This window comes from Sebastes fasciatus, chromosome 2 (assembly GCF_043250625.1).
Source record: "Sebastes fasciatus isolate fSebFas1 chromosome 2, fSebFas1.pri, whole genome shotgun sequence".
NCBI classification, from domain to species: domain Eukaryota; kingdom Metazoa; phylum Chordata; class Actinopteri; order Perciformes; family Sebastidae; genus Sebastes; species Sebastes fasciatus.
This window is the reverse complement of record NC_133796.1, coordinates 28,579,095-28,602,267: the sequence shown is the minus strand read 5'-3', so window position 1 is coordinate 28,602,267 and position 23,173 is coordinate 28,579,095. Positions and strand designations below refer to the sequence as shown.

Genomic DNA, 23,173 nt, shown 5'->3' with positions numbered 1-23,173 from the left:
TACAACCTGTTCACACATGTTTATGTTTATACATGTGAAAACTTAAATACAATCCCTTTAATAACTTATCAACAAAGTTGCGGATTACTTTTCTGTCGATTGACTGATTGACTTCTTGTTTCAGCTCCAGCAGACTTACATCCTGGTCAATAGTCAGCATTTCAACCTTTAATAATGGACCTTCAGTAAAAGACAGTTTGTTCCATCAACAGCAACTTTAGCGCACACACTCCTACGAACAGTTTATTGACTTTCAGTTGAATCTTGTTGGATAAAATGAGATTAAACGAGCAAAAAAAGCGCTTTTTCATCACATCAATGTAAGTAGCAAATAGAAAAACCCTTCGTATTGCAAACTAAAGAAAATACCATTTTGCACTGTGTGTGGCAGCTCTGTTAGCGGAGATGAATGGGCTGCATGCTCCTGCATTGATAATCTCACAGCCATAAATGGCTGCTGCTGCTGAGCAGACAGGACAGAGGAGGTGGTCTGTCATTAGATCAGGATATATGGAGGAGAGGCTACACGAGGTAACTCTGACAAAATAAATTAGAGACGATTATTGATGCCGAAGCATTATTTTAATGTGAAGCCATAGATATCAAATAATCTGGTTTAAAGTGTTCTTTCTCAGCTGATTCATTTTGTTCTGTCTCTATAATCATAAAATGTTTGATAGTCGCCCACAAACACGATGATTCAGCTGCATTTTGCTGTGAAAAGGCAGTGATTGTTGATATAACTGCAAACAAATACGTTTGTCAGTGTTTGTGTTGTTTTCTTTCCCTATCACACTTCAAAAACATGCTGTAGTCATCCAGGAAAAAATATGGGAAATCAAGTGTCATAAGAATTCTGTTTCTTCCCTTAATAATGTATTATATTGATGTGACATTCATTTTTTCCATCACTGAATATAATGCTTTCACTCTGGCGGCCTGCTGTGTTGTAGCTGTCTGGCAGATTGGATGACAAAGGCTGTTATTAGAAAATAATCATCTGGAAAAGATGATACTGGAAATGACTGTCAAAACACAGTCAAGAATTTTGGTAAAAAAATATAGTAAAAGACATGCCATTCATTCACATACTGATGTTTCCATGTGCATTTAAGGGTTCCTCGGTTGCAGACAAATGCAAGATGTCCTTAAATGAATACAAGTATTTGATGTTCTGAAAGAGGAGGAGGACGGCTTGCAAGAATTGACAAGTCAACCAACCTCACAGAAAAGAAAAATAAAGAAATAGCTGTCAGACACACTGAGCCCAGACGCTCGGCTGCTGCAAACACATCACAGTACACTCCTGCAGATATGAGAAAACAGTGCAAGGTGTTTAGAGAGTGAACATCGGCAAAACCTTCTTCTCTGTGGCTATATTTTAAGCTTTTTATTCTTGCTGTGCCATTTAAAGCTGCAGAGGGTAGAATTGGAGCAAATATGATTTAAAAAATGTATTTTTATAAAACGGTCACTATATCCTGACAGTAGTGCATGAGACAAGTAATCTGAAATAATCATGATCCTCCTAATGGCATCTGCAAGATATCACAAAGCAAAACAACCAATCAGAGCCGAGCTGGAGTCTGCCATCTCTGAGCAGCTGTGTATCACTCGCGAACTCTGATCAAACGGTCAAAAGAAGTCTAGTTTTCTCTCAGAACACTTGAATAACAATATGCTGAAAGGTTATTATGTTATTTTTGCCCAGTGATGCCAAAAAACGTTCTGCCTACTGAAGCTTTAATGAGCCTCCATTTGGCTGCAGAAATATGCAAACAGACCTCCAAACAGACAATTCTAGTGATGTTACGTGCTGTGCCGAGATTTCGGAGCGTGTGTTGTGTAATCCAGGAAGTTTTTCTGTGAAGCACGTATCGAGGCTTGTATCGTTTTAAACCAATGACGTCATTGAAGAGGCCTGAAGCCAAAATACAGCTGAGAACTTATTATTCCTGAATAAAAACGAAGAAAAAAAAGTCTCCCATCTATCATTTTCACTGAAGTTACACAAGCTTTCACTGCCATCTGTCCGGTTAAACCACTGCCACATATATGAAATATATCTGCCTGTTTTACACTATTTGACTATACTTTTGGTTTCATGTGCACATGAAGCCCACATGAAGCCTCATGAAATGAACCCTTTTGCGAACCAGAGAGAGCTTCAGTGCTTCATGAAGCTTCATCTCCCCATCACTAGAAAATTCCACTATTTAAAGGGACTGTTTGTAACTTCTTACACGTATAAATCACCCGGGTCGGTGTCCCATGCGCGCTCGCGTGTGCGCGCTCGCGTGTGCGCGCTCGCGTGTGCGCGTTCACGTGTGGCTACGCTGTTCAGACAAGACTCCAACACAAACTACACGGAAGCACCAAAACCTCAAAGTTATATCTAGTGAAGCCCGTCTTCCAAAACAGTGTTGGCCGCGGTCGGAGGACGCGGGGGAGACCGTAGCTTTGGTCTCCAGGGCCGGAGTCTCTGCTGTACTCTGCTCCTCTGCCTGCCTGCCTGCCTTCACTCAGCTCGCTCCACCTCACGTGGATGCGCGAACACTACACACTGCAGAAGACTTCGTAGCTCTGAGATATCTAGTGGACATTTGTACAGAAATAAATGCTGCAGCTCCTCCAGACCAACAGAGGTTTTCCGTGTCTTGTGAAGTGACGGGGCTCCGCAGAGAGAAACGTTATCGTCTCTGACCAGGTGCCGGTGTCTCCCTCCGGCCGTGGTCGGGAGGCTGAAGCAGGAAAAGCCAACACTAGGATCAGCAGTGATTCATGGAGAGACCTTCGTCTGGTCAGCTAACATTACTGCCAAGCAGGTGAAATATAGAGTGATATTGTGGTTTAAGCTTACGTGTGTCGTCTCACTGTTTTGAGCGACGCTCGTTCATGTCTATGTAGAGCGAGCACAACCTCGAGCCCGACGCTGACTTTGATTGACTTAACGGCCACAGGCGTCACTGTTAAGAAGCATTTCTGATTCTTACAAACAGTCCCTTTAACATCCAATAATCACCTAAAAAGGTAGACCTATACAGAAGCAATAACAGTGCCTCAACATTTGATTTACAGTTTGGTTAGAAAAGGACTACTTTGTCTCAGCAGGTTCAAGTGCTGCAGGTCTTCCATGCTGCAGTATATACTGTATATCTGTGGTCTTTGAGCAGGTCTGCAGTAATTAGCAGGTATATTTTTCCTGCACTGGTCTAATTACAGCAGAGATGATGAGAGAGCAGAGCCTCTTCTCTTCTCTGAATCCTCCAGCATCCTCTTCATATATAGAGAGAGCTGGACCAGAGCCAGACCTATAACATCATGACCCCCTTGATTCCTCATGGAGACCCCGTTGTCTCTATCTCGTGGCTTGATCCAGTATTGCAGCAAAGGACTCGCGTGGAAACATCTCATCACAGTAACTCCTGAAGTGCTTCCTATACTATAGAGAACACCACACGTCAACTGGAGCAGTTTAAGGTCGGTGTGGCGCAAATATGTCGCAGAAATAGGTTACACCACTTTAGTGCACTGCTGCTGTATAGAAATAGTCCGGTCAGATCCACTTTCACAGTGGATCAGTGCGCAGCGCGCAGCACGGAGGCTGTCAGTCCTCTCTCTCCTCCCATTGGCTGCAGCAGGATGCTCCGTGTCTCTCCTGTTTCCTTGAACCTCACATGCAACCGGAGCAGACGGAGCTTCGGTATGGACCGAGAGGAGCAACCTTCACCTGTAGATATTTGACATTATAAGAACCAGCGCCGAAAATAGGCACGGTATACTTTTGAAGTAAAAGCTCTTCTGCGCTTTGGATCTCGCATCCCTGCACAGTCGCTGCTGGAAATAACTTCATTTTTTTATTCCAGTGTTTGTGTTTCTTTGTGTTTTTTTTGTGGGTGATTGTCGCCCCATTGCTCCAGTGTGTCGGTACTCCTGCAGGCTGTATATATACTGTATGGAGGAGATGTGGGCATGGCTTGCACCAGGAGAACCAAAACTTTGGTGTCCACATGCGTGATACTGAGCGGCATGACCAACATAGTTTGCCTGCTCTACGTCGGATGGGTCACTAATTACATCGCGAATATTTACATCAAAGTTCCCATGCCTTTACCGGAGAGAAAGTTAGAGGGAGACAAGAGAGGAGACACTCTCCGGATCATGGAGAGGCTCGACCGGCTGGAGAATGTGGTCAACCAGCACATACAAGGTAACTAAACATCTGTACCTGCACCTATACAACATCTGGGCTCCATAAAACAGAAAGTTGGAATACATTTAGTGTAAATTCACAGACAGGATGTGTTTGTTTTTGGAAATTAATACAACTTCTTTTGTCTGTTAACGAGGTTATTTGGAGGTTGTGATAGAAGACAAATGACTGCAAGATAGCATCAGTACAATGGCTTCACACAATAGCTAAATAATTAGTTATAGGTTTATTTGTTTATTTATTTATTTATATTGCACAATTTAAGACTATACAACATAACAAAAAAAAGAAAGAATAATATAAAGTGCAGGAAGAGGCAAAAAACCCACTGGGCTTATCTGAAGCCTCCACCTAGAGACAAGATTAATATAAAGAAATAATATGACTACATACTAATGATAACAAACAGGCTGTAATATAAGAATATCTAATTATGATTCTGCCATAAATAGCTATATATTAAATAAAGTCTTGCTATTGAGTGCAGTTTTTAAAGTGCAGCATTGCTCTCCTGATTTACAGTGAACTAATCTCATTCATTCATTCTCTTAAATATATGCTTCATCAAGGTTAATTTGAAACCATCTGTATATTCTTTAGAAAAGCACACATTAAACTCCTCATCTTGAACTGCACTCCACCTGAAAATGTAGTGTGGCACAACATAATGCATCCTCATTGAGAGTCAGAGTAAAAAGCTGGTAGTAGAAAAAAAATTTGACATTAAAATACAGTTCAGATTCCACGCTGGAGTCTGATTATGGCTGTGGATAAGTTGTAAAGATAATTTTCCACTCTATCAAAGCTAATTGGGAATATTTATGAAGCCCTGCTCCTTCTACATTATTTAAGTCAAACTTACTTTTAGGAATGTCTGGAATCTCTTTTTCACAAATTCCCTCAAGCCTCTCCTCCTCTCCGGGTGTACAGTTACTTTACACTTGATCACACACAGTTAATTTCTCTCCCCTCTGTGTCTTTTAAGAGAGCTATTCCTGTCATCACAGGGGGGCTCGTTTTGGGCAGGTCCCAATCTGAAAAGGCACAGAGCTGGACTGGTGCAGACAGAAATCCACTCGTGCTGCTTTGAGCAATAAGGGCTCTGTGCTAAGCTTGGGTAAACATTCCTCCTGGAGGCAGGTCTCCATTTCAGCTTGGCACCCGTAGGCATCTGCAGGGCGGAGCTTTGGTTCAGGTGACTTAACCACCAAAGTACATGTTTCAACCATTTCTATTACTCTGGCAGAAAAGATCATTTCATGGTAGATTTGTGCTTAAAAAACATCAGGATGGTCTGGGAACATTTCTACAGTGATGTTCCACTTTAGAAAGCCTTCATCTAACAGTAGAGATAATTATAAAAAAAGATTACTCATTAAAAAACACCTAACCCTGCACCTCTAAAGCTCACTATTTAACACTAGGGGTGTAAGAAAATATCGATACACACGAGTATCACGATATTATGTGTTGTGATACTGTATCGATTCTCCAAAACAATGTATTGATTTTTAATTAACCTCTTAAAAAAATCTGACAATCTGAAAATGATAATCACATGGAGTTTTGGGCAAAAACAATGCAGTTTTTGCATGCAGTATAAATGTGTTATTTTTGCCTAATCTTTAAACAGTGTATTTTTGGTGTGTTTTTTATACTATGACAGTTTTCCTAAAATTATATTTAAAAAATCTAAATATATCGCCTTGCTTACAGTATCTCAATATACCGCAGTATATTGAATCGTTATCCTTGTATCATGATACGTATCGTATTGCCAGATTCTTGCCAATGCACAGCCCTAATTAACGCGGGATATCTTTGAAATTACTGCACCCAGCCAAGAAATAGTCCCACAAACCACAACTTGTCTTTTTTACACTTTGGTTTTGTATGGATTAAACAAACAAGATATAACATGTTAATTAGTGAGCTTTAGAGGTGCTGGTAGGTGGATATTTCACCTTTGGAGAGAACCAGGCTAGCTGTTTCCCTCTGTTTCCAGTCTTTATGCTAAGCTACACTAACCGGCTGCTGGCTGTAGCCTCATATTTACGGTAAATACATGAGTGGCGTCAGTTCAACTCCTCTATCTATTTCCCAAAATGTCAGTCATCCTTTAGGAACTAGCTGTGGCTCATTGTGTTTTTGTGCCACTTTTGAAAGTAGGACAGTAATTCTGTAGTTAGTCATGCATATCAAACATTTTCACTGTTTTCTCACCTCTTCTCTCACCTCCTTTGCATCATTGTTGACTGCTTTGGGAATTTGTACTTAACCTCACCCGCCAGATGGTGTGTTACACAGAACCATCTGAGACGTCGTCATTGGAAACCTTTTGGAAAAGGGCAGGCACATTCGAAAAGTACTTGGCAGGTGATTGGATGAACCATCTGTCAATCAAACTCTTGCTGAAGCCAGTCGGGAGAAGAGCGAAAACATCTTTTCCACCTTCAGTGCCATTCTTTGCTCTTCTCTCAATGAAGAAATACTCTCCAGTTCTGATACAACTGCTGCTATTGCAGAATCTTTATTAACCTCTTCAGGAGGTTGTTCATTGTTGAATGAACAGTCACCACTCTGGGCCTTTCTCCAATCAGCCCCAACAACCTTTCCCGACCTACTTCCACTTTTATTTTTAGTTACTCTGTATACTGCTTATTTTTTATTCTTAATACCATGAACCTATGCATATGTCTTCCGCTTAATACAAAACCATGGTTACGAAATGTTACGACAGTTTCAGTCTGAGAGAGGGAAGTTCGTCCCAAATTGCCGCTGTATTTATACCGTACACCATAAAGAAGGACGGTTCATTCAGCTGTGAGTGTGACCACAAACGGAGTTCACTCCATCACGGAGTGGAAGTGGGGAAGGTCCGGTTTGAGAAAGGCCCTCTGTGTCGTCACACACGCACCTAAACCATGCCCGTAGCTGCTGTAGCTCCTCACAGGACGCTGTTTGGTCCGTGATCTGGCTTGCCGGACACAACAAATTACCTTAAGCCTGACAAGATGGATTTTCGTGTGACATTTGATCTTGCGTGATCTCGTGACATCGCGAGAATCCAGCTGCCATGCAAGGTAAATCTGTACTCACATACTCTACCATTAAATACAGTAAGTCTCCATGCATGTAGAGTTTGGGAGCACAGCGCCGTTGTTGACAACAGAAGCTGTCGAGGCTAATGCTTGAGGAGACTGTTGATGTCGAGTTCACATTTGCAACAATAAAAACTGTTCCAACAAAATGACCCGCCACTTTAAGTACGAGCCATAGTGTCTGGATTTCCCTGATAATTACTCTGAATGCATCCGCTGCAGATAGAGACCCATAATCCGAGTCTGTAAGTGGCCGACGGCATCAACAGTCAGAGAGCTTCGGGCAGAGCCAGAGAGTCATTAGTATACTTATGACATCTCTAAAAATACATCCTCCTCCTATATCACGCTGTGAGACGAGTGCAGAAATTGTATATTCTGACTCTTACCTTCTGCAGTTCAGCACTGTGACTTGCACACTTACTGTAGAGAGGGTCCTGGTGCACCATTCACTCAACCACAATATGCACTTAGTTTTAGTGCACTAGAAGACTAACACCACAGAGAGCATTACTGCATGTGAGAATGAAACATTTGCTGCGGCTGTGTCAGTGTGGACAGTCGGAAGAGAAGTCTCTGGTGTCAGCGTCACACTCGGGGGGAAAAGACAGAAATAGAAATATTTCTCTCTTACTGTGTGATGAAGTTAAGTGGCCTGTTACCAGGACAAGGCAACATGGCAACAGCACATAAAGCGGCTGAGCTCTTTGTTGTATTAAGTACAGTCAGCCGAGGAGAATTTATTGGAAAGTTGGACTGAGCAGGTTCACACACGCCCACCATGAGGGCTGCTTGCTGCGCTCTGTGCATGTTATTGTGACCGTCTGCAGAAGACATTTGACAGCTTTTAGTTAAAAACGCAAATCATTAGAGTACTTTATGTTTCTCTACTTGTTGCATACACAATAAATGATGTACTCTAAATTAGGGCTGTCAATCGATTAAAATATTTAATCGCGATTAATTGCATGATTGTCCATAATGTTATTGTGATTAATCGCAAGTTAATCACACATTTTTTATCTGTTCAAAATGTACCTTAAAGGGAGATTTGTCAAGTATTTATTATTTGTTATCAACATGGGAGTGGGCAAATATGCTTTCTTTATGCAAATGTATGTATATATGTATTACTGGAAATCAATTAACAACGCAAAACAATGACAAATATTGTCCAGAAACCCTCACAGGTACTGCATTTAGCATAAAAACAATATGCTCAAATCATAACATGGCAAACTGCAGCCCAACAGGCAACAACAGCTGTCAGTGTGTCAGTGTGCTGACTTGACTATGATTTGCCCCAAACTGCATGTGATTATCATAAAGTGGGCATGTCTGTAAAGGGGAGACTCGTGGGTACCCATAGAACCCATTTTCATTCACATATCTTGAGGTCAGAGGTCATAGAGACCCCTTTGAAAATGGCCATGGCAGTTTTTCCTCGCCAAAATTTAGCGCAAGTTAGGAGCATTCTTTAACCTCCTTTGCAACAAACTAGTATGACATGGTTGGTACGATTTCCTTCCTGATTCCTTAGGATTTCTAGTTTCATATGATACCAGTATCTTCACTCTACCTTTAAAACTGAGCCCGCTACAACATAAAAATCACAAGTTGTGTTAATGCGTTAAAGAAATTTGTGGCGTTAAAATTTGTTAACTTTGACAGACCTGCTCTAAATATATGTTTTATGCACAGCAACATAACTGAGTAAATGTTTGCATACTTCTGGATATTTATATTTCTTCATCAATGTATATATTATTAGAATTCCACATATAGTCTTCTTTGTTTTTGCTTGATTATTAACAGTGTTTATCTTCTTCTTTTTCTTTTTGTTTAATACTGTTAGAGTCAAAGCAAACTGTGTAAGATACTGTATCTGTATGAATGTCTGGTGTGACAGACACGCTGTTTTATTAGGATGTTGTTCATGAAAAAGCAGCTTGTTTCATGGCTCGCTTCGACCTCCGAGGATGTGTATTACCAGCGTGTAGTCTGATTGAGCGGCCACGAGGCCTGCGTGAGGCAGTCATTAACACAGTGCTGATTTAGCTGCAAATTATGGCTACAGTTCCCATGATGGCTTCAAGCTAATCCACCTGTCAAGTTAATTGAGAAGCTCAGTAAATCAGCGTTGGCGTTGATGCTCAGAGGACAGTTACGTTTGGATATTTATCTGATGTGATTTTTCCAGAGCGACAATGAGTGCAGCTGTAGAGGAGACGAGTGAAATTTAAGAGCGGTGAATTCATGGATGTGTGCAGGTGTTTGCGTGCATGCTCCTGCATGCAGGCTGAGGTATGTAGCTCGGGAAAGTTACCCTCACTCATACTTCCACCTCCTTTTGAAGTGCTCAGTCCTGTGGGAGACCGAACGGATAAAAGACTTGTTTCATACAGTTTTAGATGAAGGCAACCTTGTTTCTTATTTAATAAATACCCTTTTTTCTAATATTCTACAATATTTTTCTTTTGACTACATACATGTTATTAGATATAAGATGTCTAAAAGGGTGCACTGAAGGTATTAAATATATTAAACACATACATAATCAGTATGTATTTGACTCTAACATCTCCACTACTGACAGAAATATGAGAAAATCTCGTTTTTTAAAACAGGTTTCATGTGCAGAGAGAGCTACAGTATTTGCTTCCAGTGTTGATTGGGCTGTTACATCGTGTAACTTCTTCTGCAACACATTTTCATTTGGCACCTCGAGAGCTCATTTTCTTTTTTTCTTAATTTTTCTTAAAAATGCAGCATGATGGTAGATGTAGGTGATGATGATTATTTTGTAATTTTGAAAAGATAAGCATTATGAAAGCCTGTTTATGGGTTTTGTTTGACAGGGGTAATTTATGATAACAGAGAAATAAATGAGGGATGCCCTTCTCTTAGTAGTAAATTGATTGGGTCTATCTTCTACAGTGGCACAATACAATCAGTCCGAAGACTCTGGAGTTAGTGAGCATCAACTGGGTGGCTAATTAAGGTGAATGAGGGGCCGGTGTGCTGGCAGGTGATGAGGAACGGCAGCAGCTGAGGACTAGTGCTGTGTGCATAGTGAAGGCGGGGGCTGAAGTGGAAAACAAATATATGTATACTCTATATATAAACAACACATCTTGTTTTTTTGCAACCAGAAGTGACACGAGAGGGTGGAGCTAAGTACAACCGAATGCTGAATAAGCCATTTTTAGGTGACCAAAAAGGTAATGATTAACTTTCATGAACGGAAATAACACTGTGAAAGGGTTAAAGTTGTAAGACAAAAACACGGACAACTCCCAGATCGGACAACGCCGTGGTAGCGACCTGTCAATCACAAGGTAGCCAAGGAACCATAATTTACTAAATGAACATCATGCTGTATTGAAGAAGACTTGAAACTAGCGATTGAGACCATAAACTCATGTTTACAATGTTTACTGAGGTAATACATCAAGTGAGAAGTAGGCTCATTTTCTCATAGACTTCTATACAATCAGACTTCTTTTTGCAACCAGAGGAGTCGCCCCCTGCTGTCTTCACTTTTCAGACACAAAGTACAGCTGAGGCTGATGGGAACATCATTTATTTTGCCTCTTTTTGTCTGTCTGAACTGTACAACGAACAGCTGATAAAGAAAGCAGAATCCATCATTTCGGACAGTACCCACCTCCTGCATCCACAAGTCTCTGCCCTCTGGCTCCCGCCACAGACAACCATCAGTCAAAACTAACCGATATAAATTCTCTTTCATACCCTCGGCTATTTCGCTGCTCAACTCTGTAAAGTATAGGTAGTATCAGCACCTCCACCCATGCCTGTTCTTTCTTCTTTTCACTAACTTACACAGTAATATTGTAACCCTTTTAACATTTCTGTACTTCAAGGTTTCACCTTTTTTAGTGTTTTAGTATGTGGTGATGTGCTGTATGTGTATATTGTCTTATTGTGATGAGATGTTGTTGCTACTGCGGTAAAACCAATTGCCCCTCAGGGATAAATCAAGGTCTTGAACTTGAACTTGAACTTTTGAAAGATAAACTTGTCAGTGCTCTTTGGTGGACAAATTAACTTTCTGTTGGCTACTGCAGTTTCACATGACATATCGACATGTAGGCTATCGATCTGGGACAAGCTAATATCGGCTGATATCGGCTGGCTGATTTATCAGTCTGGCTCCACTGTTAAAAGATTATGTGTTTGAATAAAAACATTTGTAGAAGGAATATTTCCGTCTTGCTAGGTTGGCAGAATTTGATGACTTATTCAGCAAGCATCCAGGTAGGACACTGAGCACATTTAGAGAAACAGAGAGCTGTATGTAAATTGGAGTATAATCGACCAACCCCCTTAAAGGTTTTTATGAATTCATCATCACTGTACAGCGATAGTGGTTATCAGGCCTTGGCATCTGCTGAAATAGAGTAAAGAGAAGAGACATTCGCAGTGCGCAGCCTGTAGGCAGGGATGCAGACGGCGTGAGAGAGCATCTGGGGTGAGGAGTGGGAATATAGAACGAGCAGACATTCTGGGTGGTAATTCCAATAAATCGAGATGTTATTGAAATACTGGGATATGAATGCACTGGAGAATGTTTGGTAATGAAAACAATTCATTATTCTGACTCCGGAGGGCAAAGTCATCACGGAGAGAATAAATTAGATGTGTAAAAGCCTCTTACAAGAGTGTCGATTCAAAGGTCGTCCCCTGACAATTTCTACTAAATAGATCAGTTCACTATTGCAAATATGCTCAGTGTTTTTTTTCCCCAGTGATTTTCTGCAGCCACAGCAAAAAAAAAATTAAAACAACCCTTGTAAATCAGACTGAATTTAGCTGTGACTGTACAGTAGGAGCTTCACATCGCAGCTCAAACTGACAACAAGCCGTTTATCTGTATACATTGATACACAGTGATGAACTTCACTGCTCAGAGTCAGTAAAGGAAACGCTGTAAATGTTCTCGGGATAAACTTACAGCTGCATTTCACAGATTTTTGATCAGTAGGGTAAAACTTGTGGAGCGTCAGTAAAGCGGCAACAGAAGGAACAAACTGAAGTGCTTTGTTGCTTCATGCTTTCTAGATTTGTCAGCAGTTGTTTCTGGTTTGTTTTTCTCACTCCTCCTCTGCACTTTCTTTCTCATAATGGCACTAAGTGAGGAAGCGTGCTCTGGCTCAAACAACACCCATGCCATTATGTACAAAGTGATTTCATCTGCTGTTAACAAGCGTGGACTGTCATTTTCTCATTGCAGTAGAGTAGTTTCTGTTTTCAGAGTTAAGACTATAGTCCTGACTACATGATCTAATCTGCCAGCACACATTTTCAAATCCACGGAATCGGTTTTAAATGCATAAATTGTTTGTCTCTTTTTGGGGGTGAAGCTGCAGATAGACGATACTTCAAAATCTGAGTCAAGTCCCGCATCAGATCTGAAACGTGGTGTTGCGGAGGCAGTGGTTAGCTAGTGTATTTCTGCTGTGTGTTTGCATATTCTGGGTAACATTGTGGAACCTCCTCTTTACGTAGCGCTGCATGTCGTTTAGCAGGTGGGTCTTTTTCTGGTGATGGGACTGCTCAATCCACTCCTCCATAGAAGTTAACCTTAAATGCGTCTTAAAAGCAGAGTGATACTGAAAGTGAAAAGGTTAGACACGTCATAGCAGTGATATGGGGGGTATTATATCACGACTATGAACCAATTCTCTCTCTCTCTCTCTCTCTCTCTCTCACTCTCTCTCTCTATATATATATACTGTATATATGTGTGTGTGTGTGTGTGTGTGTTGTTTGTTTGTGTGTTGTGGTAGAATTGATTATGGTTAATAGCTTCCCATTTTGTAATATTGATCAGTTTTGTAATAAACATTTGGACTTATTGCGTCATATATGTCATATACTGTATGAGCTCGCCAATATCTTGCTTGCAGTAAAAAGCCATTATTAGAGTGCTAATTCAGCAAATGGATTCTAGCGATATAAAATTAATGCAAACCAAATTTCAGACACTTAAAGCTTCAGTAGGCAGAAAGTTTTTGGCATCATTGGGCAAAAACTCCATAATAACCTTTCAGCATATTGTAATTCAAGTGTTCTGAGAGAAAACTAGACTTCTGCATCTCCTCATAGCTCTGTTTTCAGGCTTTAAAAAATCTTTGGCCAATCACAGGTCATTTCAGAGAAAAGAGCGTTCCTATTGGCTGTGCTCCGGCTGGTGGGCGGTGCTTGGTATTTCCTCAAGAAATCTCAACATGGCAGCGGCATCATAAAACTTTCTAATTTTACAGCTAAACAGTACACTACAAGATGATTCTCAAAACATTTGAGGGGAGAAATAGGCATTACAGTAACAGAATATTGATTCATATTGATCAGCGCTGCCTAGTTTGACCGTTTCATCGGAGTTCGGAGAGTGATTGACAGCTGCTCAGAGACGGCAGGCTCCAGCTCGGCTCTGATTGGTTGTTTCTCTCCGGTCTGTGAAATCTTGCAGATGCCATTAGGAGCACCGGAGGACACAGAGGCACAGGATTTTTTTTGTGCTCTGTCTCATGCACTACTGTCAGGATATAGTGACCGTTTTTTAAAAATAACTTTTTTTTTATCATATTTGTTCCATTTCCACCCACTGCTGCTTTAACTACCAAACCCATCACAGTTTAATGCCCATAAGAGTCTGAAGGGGTCACTGAGTGGTCACTTCATATACACTATGTGTTACGTCACTTACACGCTTAAATAAATGACATAAACAATTAATTGATTACCATAGTTGCTTAATTTTCTGTTGATCGACTAATCAACTTCTCGTTTCATCTCTAAACACGGTTCTACAGAAAGAAAACTGGGCCGATCTTAGAAGTGTTGCACGAACGCTGTTAACAGCCTCTTCAGGCCGTCTGGTTGTGGTGATGAAGATGAAGCTGCATACACTTTAAAGTAACTTCACATGTTTAACTGTCTGTAAGCTGTAATATTAGAAATCATGCATCACTAAGGTAAGCCTTGTAAAGGACATAAAGAATTATTATATACTTGGAGTTCAGTATGAAAAGTTGTTACCACCCAAACCAAAACATCAATAAATTGAGTAAAATTCTACTAACTGACCTCTTAAACTTGACTACATGAGTTGTGTCAACAGAAACAACATTTTTCATGCATTAGATTGAAGCTGCATGTTTTCCACTCTGCAGATCCTTCTGTTTATAAGACTTGACTTCAGCCGTCCAGTCTTTATTGAGTCAGCTGGTGCTGATGGGAGGTTATGATGGGGGAGGGAGGAGATGGATTACAGGGTGAGACTCGATGAGACAGAAGTGAATTATCGTGGCCTCGAAACGAGATTCATCAACGCTAACTATAATTGAGATCTTCTATCAAAATACATTTTCCTAACCTTCACTCATCATTAATCCAACTCCGGCTGCAGTTATCTGCCACAAAGCTTTGCATTTCAAAACAGTAAGCATGGATGTTTCTCCCACTAAAAAGATTGCTGTTGAGCTACTTTCAAACCTCAGATGTCTGAGCATCCTTGAACGCATCACCAATGTAAATTTTAATCTTTACCACACTGAAGATGTGTTCAGTCAGGACAAGTGTTACTCAGGGTCCTCCTGTGAGTTGTAATAATTGCAGAGGTTGTCTGCGTTCTTCATCCCGTTTACAGTTAATCTGTAAAATAAAAAAATGACCAGAACAGGATTTATGTCTCTAGAGGAGGTTGGGTCATTTTAATATTACATGAACTCAACAGTGATTTTAAGCCTGTATATGCAGAGATATTAGCTAGATATGTCTTGCACTGCCCCACTAAATAATAAAAGTCCTAATTTATTACTTTTTTCTACAGTGAATTTGTTGGTTTTGACATAGACCACCAGCCACGGGTGGAGCTGTGAGAACCAAGCTATATGTGTAGACGTTAGTGCAAATTTTAAACAAATTTCCGAGAAAAAAAAAAAGAAAATGTGAGTTAATGTGCATTGCTGTTATGCAAATATAAGGAGTTGGTTGATTGAGATAAACCCTTGGTGTCCCTGAATCTTTAGTCAGGTGCCATTAAACCACTGCAGAAGATGATGATATAATTAAAAGAGAGTAGTCAAAACTCAGAGAAACAAAAGAAATTTAGAAAAAATGGCATTTCTGTTTGTGTCATCTATTAATTTGAGTCTTTTCATCGCTTGACACAGATCTGCTATTTTTTGTCTCTCCAGAGGGGCATTAATTGATGTTTAAGTCACATGCTATATGTACGTCATGAAGTATTCAGTCTGTTGCTAACTGTTGCATTTTGCTTTTATCAATACGCCAACTTTTCTACCTTTGCCAAACGCAAAAACCTTTTTTGCGATATTTTGACTTTTTCAGAATTTCCTGCGCCTCTGATCAGGTTTTAAACTTCCACACATACAGAGATCGACATCTCTCTTCCTCACCACAGGCTTCGCTTTTACACAACTGCACTTTTTGTACTTCCTCTTCAAAGGCCAAGACATTTTCTACAGTAATTTGGACTCAACAAATGACTTGAAACTTAATAAATCCAGTCACACTTAGTTGCACAATACTCAATCAAAATGTGTATGCATATAAAGACAGAAGCACACTTCCCTGTTGACAGGCAGAGAAACAAGGTGCTGAAGACTCACAGTAGTAAATCTTGTTGTTAATCACATGAAGTCCACAGCTAATTTTATCCAAGTTTGAGTTGGGCTTTGGGCAGATATTGTACTATGATTAATGATGTACTTTTATTTAAATTAGCATTTCTACTTTCCTTCAAAATATTCCATCTTAAATTTAAAAGTATTTAGTCCCATCTCTCATTTACATCCAGTATAATGCTTGAACTGTTATCATAGAAAGACTCGGTGTTGTATGTTACAGTATGTTATATATAGGCCTAAACAAGCTAAATCATTAAACATTACATGTCATATCTTATAATATGTCAAATAATGTAATGTTGTTCACCTTTCATGTCTATTTTTATATGGATTCATAACAAGAAGCTGTTAAATTGTCATGACATTCTTCTGACATTCATATAATCCACTCTGCACAGGCTGTAGTTGGTCTTTGATTGATTTAAAATGGAAAGTTACCTGTTTTTTACGGCTCTAACCACTAAAAGTTCAAGGTTTCTCTTTCTTAACAGAAGGAGAAAAATGCTTTCACACTGTTTTCATGGACAACTTTTACAGAAAACAAAAGCCAAGAGAATAAAAATAGTTAAATAAAAGATTTGATTAGAAATGTAAAAAACAACAACCTTGCTTAATGAATATGCTCTGATTTTCATTTGTATTTTACATGGCAAACTTATAGAGGGGAAATAAACTTGAGTACGTGCAAAGAAAAGGTGGCACTATTGGTGAGTTTCTTCTACTGAAAGTCTTTACCTCCTGTGCTCCTGAAGTTTTTATGACTTTTTAAGGGTTTAAATCATTGAGAAAAACTTTAGATCATGTTCGTGAAATAAAGAGGTTGTAAAAGTGTTTTATTCCCGGAGGTCACGAAGCACTCAACCTTTTCCTCACAGGATAAAATTTAAGACTCTGTGTGGTCGCTGTCAAAGAGCATCTTTACTTTCTGTTGAATGTGAGAACAAGTTTCTACATGACTCAGTTGTCCTCGGCTGTTGCTGACACACACAGTGTCAGATGCCTCATGGTCGTGACAAACGGAGAGTGAAGCTACTGTATGAGGAGTCTCTGCCCGTTATTAACTTGCTTGCTATAGATGTGTGATTTACAGCTGAAACGACTGGTTGATTAATCGATTAGTCCGTAGACTGGAAATTAACCTGCAACAATTTTGAAAATCGTTTATGATGATTATTGTTCATGGAATAATGCCAAAACAATCTGCTGTTTCGTGCCACTCAACTGTGAAGATTTCCCGTCTGTCCTTTGTCCTGTAAATTTATTTCCATTTTGGGTTGTTGTTCGTACAAAAAAAAGTTTTTTAAAGGAGTCACTAAAGGCTCTGGGAACTTGCATCTGGTATTTTAAACTAGTTTCTGATATTTTATAGAGAAAACGATTGATTATGTTTTTGTTTATTTATGTTTATGTTTATTTATTTTGCACAAATTACACAAACATAACAAAAATATATAATATACAGTGGAGGAAGAGGCAAAAAACCCACTGGGTTTATTTGAAGCCTCCACCTAAATAGCGGTAAAATTTCACAATGTTACAGAGAAGATTAATATACAGAAATGATATGTCTACAATAGAAATAATATGACTACACATTGATTGACAGTATTCATATTCATCAGTTAAATTGATGATAAAAAATAATCAGTTGCAGTCCTATAGTGTAATTGTTGACACCAGATAACTTTTTGTTGCAAAACATCTTTTCTGCTGTAGCACTTTTAAATACTAAGACACATTTATCTGATCTTATTTCTATATTTTTGCTACAGAACAAAACAGAAACTCCTATACACCACATTCATATGAAAAAGACAATATGTTATTTAGTTCTGCGATCCAAAATCTGATGTATTCTTTTTTATTTATTTGTTTGCACATTAAAAAAACACAATGATTCTAAATACATTTAATATACACTCAAATACATTCACATATGTACAAACACACTTTTACCGATATATAAAATAAGAGCTTGGGCAGGAGAGGTAGGAAGATAAAAGCTTATACAAAGACCTCTCCGAAAAACTCAAAACAAGACGAAGAAGAATTGCATTGAAATTAAATGCAAATATTGAAAGATGGAAAGGTTTGCTACAAAATAAAGAGAGCAGAAAGAAAAGAAAATAGAAGAAATGGAACTCACATGCTACTATTTGTATTGTTTAAATTAACAACACTGTGAGCACTCAACTGATTTTGGTCGTACTGTGGAGCAGTTGATGCCTGAAGTTCTCCCCACTTCCTGTCAGTACCGCTTCCTGGTGCAAGAGCAAGCCATCAAATATTCACAAATGCCTGGAGAATGCAAACGCTTTGCATAAAAGTAGATCCGATCCATTGTGAGGAGCTTGTTTTGTATTTGCACAGGGATGTCTCAGCTGAATTGCACACTGATGAGAACAACAGTCGGTGCATCGCGGCTCCAGAATCATTTCTTTACAACAACTTACCCCATCTGCAGTCGTCTGAAGGTAGACGTGCTGCATTTGTTGCCGTGTTTGTTGGTAATTTCCTTTATAGTCGCATTTTTTCTTGTAAGAAGAAAGAAGATGATCCACGTTTTTATTTTCGAATTAACAAATCCATAAACATGACAAAACATGATCTCGAATTGCAAGATCACAGGGTGTTTAATGTCACTTTAATGTTGATTTTAAAACTAAAACTGCCTCAATGTCCCCATTTTCTGCACTCTGAAAGGTTTTAGAAAGCTTCTAGATCTTCTGACAGGACATGATAGGGCGATACAGCCGTCAGGCAGTGCTTTGTCAGTCTGGTAGAGAGGGCAGTGGCTGCCGTCAGCAAGCAGCCAGCAGCCGTTCAGTCTGAGGTGCAAACCAACGCTGTGCAAAGACTGTCTTGTGCCTTTGTGGGGTATCTGCTGTGCAGCGATAAGGAATGGGCTGTTTCACTTTTTTGCAACACGGCAGCAGAGTTTTTGAGCTAATTATATATCTCATTGTATTGTTGTAGGAATTTGTGTTAGATAAATTTCTCCCTCAACCTATACGTCATGACTCGTGATGGTGCGAGTGCAGAGCAGAATGTAAAACAAGGCATTTTTCAAAGTGATGAAAAATGAAACGCGAGAGCACATCTGCTCCGCTCTGATTACAGGACTGAAACACAAACTTTCATATTTCTGTACGGAGAGCTCGCTTTGCCAGTTCCTCTGAATCAGCAGCCTCAGGTTGAACACATGGACACGCTGGACTTCTCAGCTGTGGCTCTACAGGGCTGAAACGCTGCTCATTGATGCCTCCCGGGAAGAACATTTACTTTTGGGTGGTGGGTTCACTTTGATTTTGGGTGGTGCGCTGAAACAGCTCATCGTGCGATGCCTGGAGCTGCACACAGCCAAATCATTCAGCTACCTTTTCTGTGTTATGAAGAGAGGCATCATCAAAAAAATCAGTATATATATCTTCTGTGTTTGTTCTGACTTTTCTACTAAGTTTTGTTATGCCTTTGGGTCTTCCGTCTGTCCGTACGCACGTCTGTCTGTCCAGACTATTCTTGTGAGCGCGATATCTCAGGAACGCCTTGAGGTAATTTCTTCAAATTCAGCGCAATCGTCCAGTGTCCAATAGTGACAATTTCACCCAAATGTCTAATAGGATGAAATGATGAAGTGATGACATTTTTAAAGTTTTAAAGCTAGAGTGAAGATACTGGAATCATATGAAACTACAAAACATAAGGAATCCATTGGTACCAACCATGTCATAGCTTGTTGGGAAGGAGGCTAAATAACACTTACGTTACATTTTGGCGAGGAAAAACTGACATGGCCATTTTCAAAGGGGTCCCTTGACCTCTGACCTCAAGATAGGTGAATGAAAATGGGTTCTATGGGTACCCACGAGTCTCCCCTTTACAGAAATGCCCACTTTATGATAATCACATACAGTTTGGGGCAAGTCAGTTGGGCTTGAGTTTGCCATTTTATGATTTGAGCATCATTTCTTATGCTAAATGCAGTACCTGTGAGGGTTTCTGGACAATATTTATCATTGTTTTGTGTTGTTAATTGATTTCCAATAATAGATATATACATACATTTGCAAAAAGCAAGCATATGTATCAATATCAGTGTTCGCAGGCTATACAGGGCTTCTGTATGACATGTTCCTTCATTCTTGCCAACCTTGAGACCTCAAAAATGGGGAGGATTTTGAAATGAAAGGGGCAAATTCAAATTTCACTTCACCTTTAACCTGTTTAATGCATTACCCCCCGAATAAGATAAACTCTTTAGTAACAGACTCACTGTGATGTTTCCGGTGTTTCACTCGTTTGTTTATCCCTGGCAGCCTCTCTTCACTCGAGGCTTGATAAGCCTCATTACTGGCCTTTAGCTTGTTTCTTCACCTTTAACGGGTGATGTGAGAGGTGCAACACATTTAGCTGCTTTTGCAAATGGAGATGGCCTGAGGCTGTTTTTCTCCATTTCCTCATGAATGAGCATGCCAGTTCACACTTGCATCCCGGCTGCGAGGCTTTATATGACCAACACCAACGATGATAAAACACATTTTATTTTGTGTCAAATTTTAGTTTATTTTCCCAGTTTATGTAGTGGTGTTGTTTTTTTTACTGTGTTCTATTCCTACTTTTGTATTCTTCAGGTGGATTTTGGACTACAAACAACGCTTGTATTTGTATTTTACAGTCAATAATGTGATGAAAACAAAAAAGAGTCACTTTGTCCTCTATTTTTCACAGTAAGTGCAGAGCGTCTCAGGTTTTTATATCCTCTACTTTGTATTTTCGACCTGTATCAACAATTTGCCTTTCTTCCCCAACAAATCAGCAGTTGGTGGTTAAACAGACATTGTCCACCGTCAGGGAAGTTGTTCTCAATCAAGTGTCAAGATTTTCTTTTTCCGAGCCACTCACTGCACCATTTGATTTATTGACGTGTGTACTGTCAGTCACAAAAACAGAACAAGTGACAGAAGTGTCGTAATTGGTTGAAATGAAACGCTGTCGACAGAGTTAAATGGGAACAACGGCCATATAAACTAACTTTTTCACCATCCTACCTGAACCGCCCCAAAATACAACCGAAGCTGTACCGAAATGAATGCGGACCGTCCCAAATTTAAAATATTTGGTCCATGTTGCCATGGACAACATGTGAAGGAGAGATCTCATTGCAGCCTTATTACCCGAAGGGGACGAAGAGGAGTAAATAGATAAATAAGTGGTCAACATTAGTGACATGATTTGAGCTGTAGCGGAGTTTTGATTCTCATAATTAACATAACGTTATTGTCAGCTCACTCACTGTAAACGTTGGCTGCTGGCTCGTTAGTAAGCGATAACTGTAACATTACATCAGACAGTCTAACGTTAGCCAACGGGTAACATTAATACTAGAAAGTTTACCTCATTAACTTGGGTTGAATAATTTACCGTTTCTGCTGCGGCTGTCGTGAGGTCAGAGGCCGGCGGTATGTGCTGTGTGTGTGCATGTACGTGCAGGACGGATTGGACACTGACAGTGTGTTTGTGCGTGATTGTTTATGTTGTGAAGGAGGTTTAATAATAATGGTGCGATACATGAACGTGCAGTCATTTTCATCACCGTTCATTCTAATATAACTGGTATTTTTCTTTCAACTCTCGTCCCACATTCATCCCAAAATTAATTTTCATCCTTTTTTCGGCCCTGGGGAAGACGGGACCTCCTTAAGCTCGAGCCCTGACTGATATTATTCTGGAGGCTATATAAGATCATTGAAAAAATACTGCAACTTGCTCATGTACAAATAAACATGCTGTCTCTTTCTAAATCTATTATATGTTAACAATAAACACAAGACAGGGAAACTGTGTCATACCTTTCTGACTTCTTTCGTCTTCCAGTAGTTATAATCTATGCTGTCGACTAAGCACTAACACTCACTCAAGGCCCTTTAGACACAATGTGACAACGGCACCACTGCGCTCTGAAACCCGTTATTTCCAATGGCTTGCGTCACGCCGCTGCGGTTTTGCTGGGCTGCTGTGATGTGTGACAAGCGCAGCTTAAACCATGCCGTAGTGTCGCGAGCAGCTCTCCGCCAGGAAAAGACTTTGGGTGTAGCTCTATTGCAGTCCAGGTAGAAACAGTAGGGCTTATGGTTTAAACACGCTGTACAGTGCCAGAAACACGTTGAGATAACAAAAAGGAAAAGAAAAAGGTGTGAAAAATTGCCATAAATTGGGATAAATGCGGGAGAATTGTGACCCTGGGAGGAAACCGGGAGAGGGAAATGAAAAACGGAAGTCTCCCGGGAAAATTAGGAGGGTTGGGAAGTCAGAAAGGTATGACACAGTTTCCCTGTCTTATAAATGTTTATTGTTAACATATAATAGGTTCAGAAAGTGACAGCATGTTTATTTATATTGCAAATGTTCAAATCAAATTCAATGTAGCCTCCAGAATAATATCAGTGTTGTAGAAATGTGTTGTTCCCCTTTAAGAAACTGTCCATTGCACACATGCAGTATACCAACACTGCCACCTTTAAAACGTTCAACATAAACTGCACGTATTGTGAAAAGCCTTATTGATCGGTTAAATGTTTAATCTCTACAGAATATTTTGATTCTGTTTCTGAACCTTCAGTCCATCATCCTGTCTTTGATTTCCACGTCTCTTAATTTAAGGGATGTCAGGTTTATTTCTACATGAAAGTGATAGAACAGCGGGAAGGGGAGAAAATAATTTAAAACACGGATGAGATAAAAAAGAAACCTCAAAGGTCTCATTAAAAGATCTCTCCGTTAAAGGCAAGGGCAAACAACAAATAAGGACACGGACTGAGCAGAAAAGCAAGATATCAACCAGGAGAAATATCCTGTAAAATAACAGACACAGTAATGGAAGCAACATAGATGGAAACAGAGCTGATATCAATGCTGGCTGTAAAGTGATTCTTATCTGGTGTCAGATCAGTGTTTGTGGGAAATGGCCGACACAGGAGTGAAAGAGATAAACATCAATGTATTCATGTTGTCCCTGTTCAAAATATCGAGCATCTTGTGCCTCGCAGGGCCGTGAAGACGGCACTAGGTGATGTTTGGTTGGAGTGGAAACCTGACTACATTTGGTTCTTTGTTGAAAACAGGTGATTTAAATTCTCCGTCATGAGATGACACTTCTAATTTCAGTACTTCATCAGCAGTGTGAC

At 39.9% G+C, this 23,173-nt stretch overlaps 1 protein-coding gene across 1 annotated transcript in view; it reads left to right on the top strand.

Moving 5' to 3' along the window:
* The first annotated feature begins 3,386 nt into the window (after positions 1 to 3,386).
* Positions 3,387 to 23,173, top strand: part of galnt18b (UDP-N-acetyl-alpha-D-galactosamine:polypeptide N-acetylgalactosaminyltransferase 18b) — a 96,091-nt gene continuing 76,304 nt past the window's right edge. Inside the window, exon 1 of the mRNA XM_074617117.1 lies at positions 3,387 to 4,210. Within this exon, the coding sequence (XP_074473218.1) occupies positions 3,973 to 4,210 (238 nt within the window). The 5' untranslated portion in view covers positions 3,387 to 3,972. The remainder of the gene's footprint in view (positions 4,211 to 23,173) is intronic.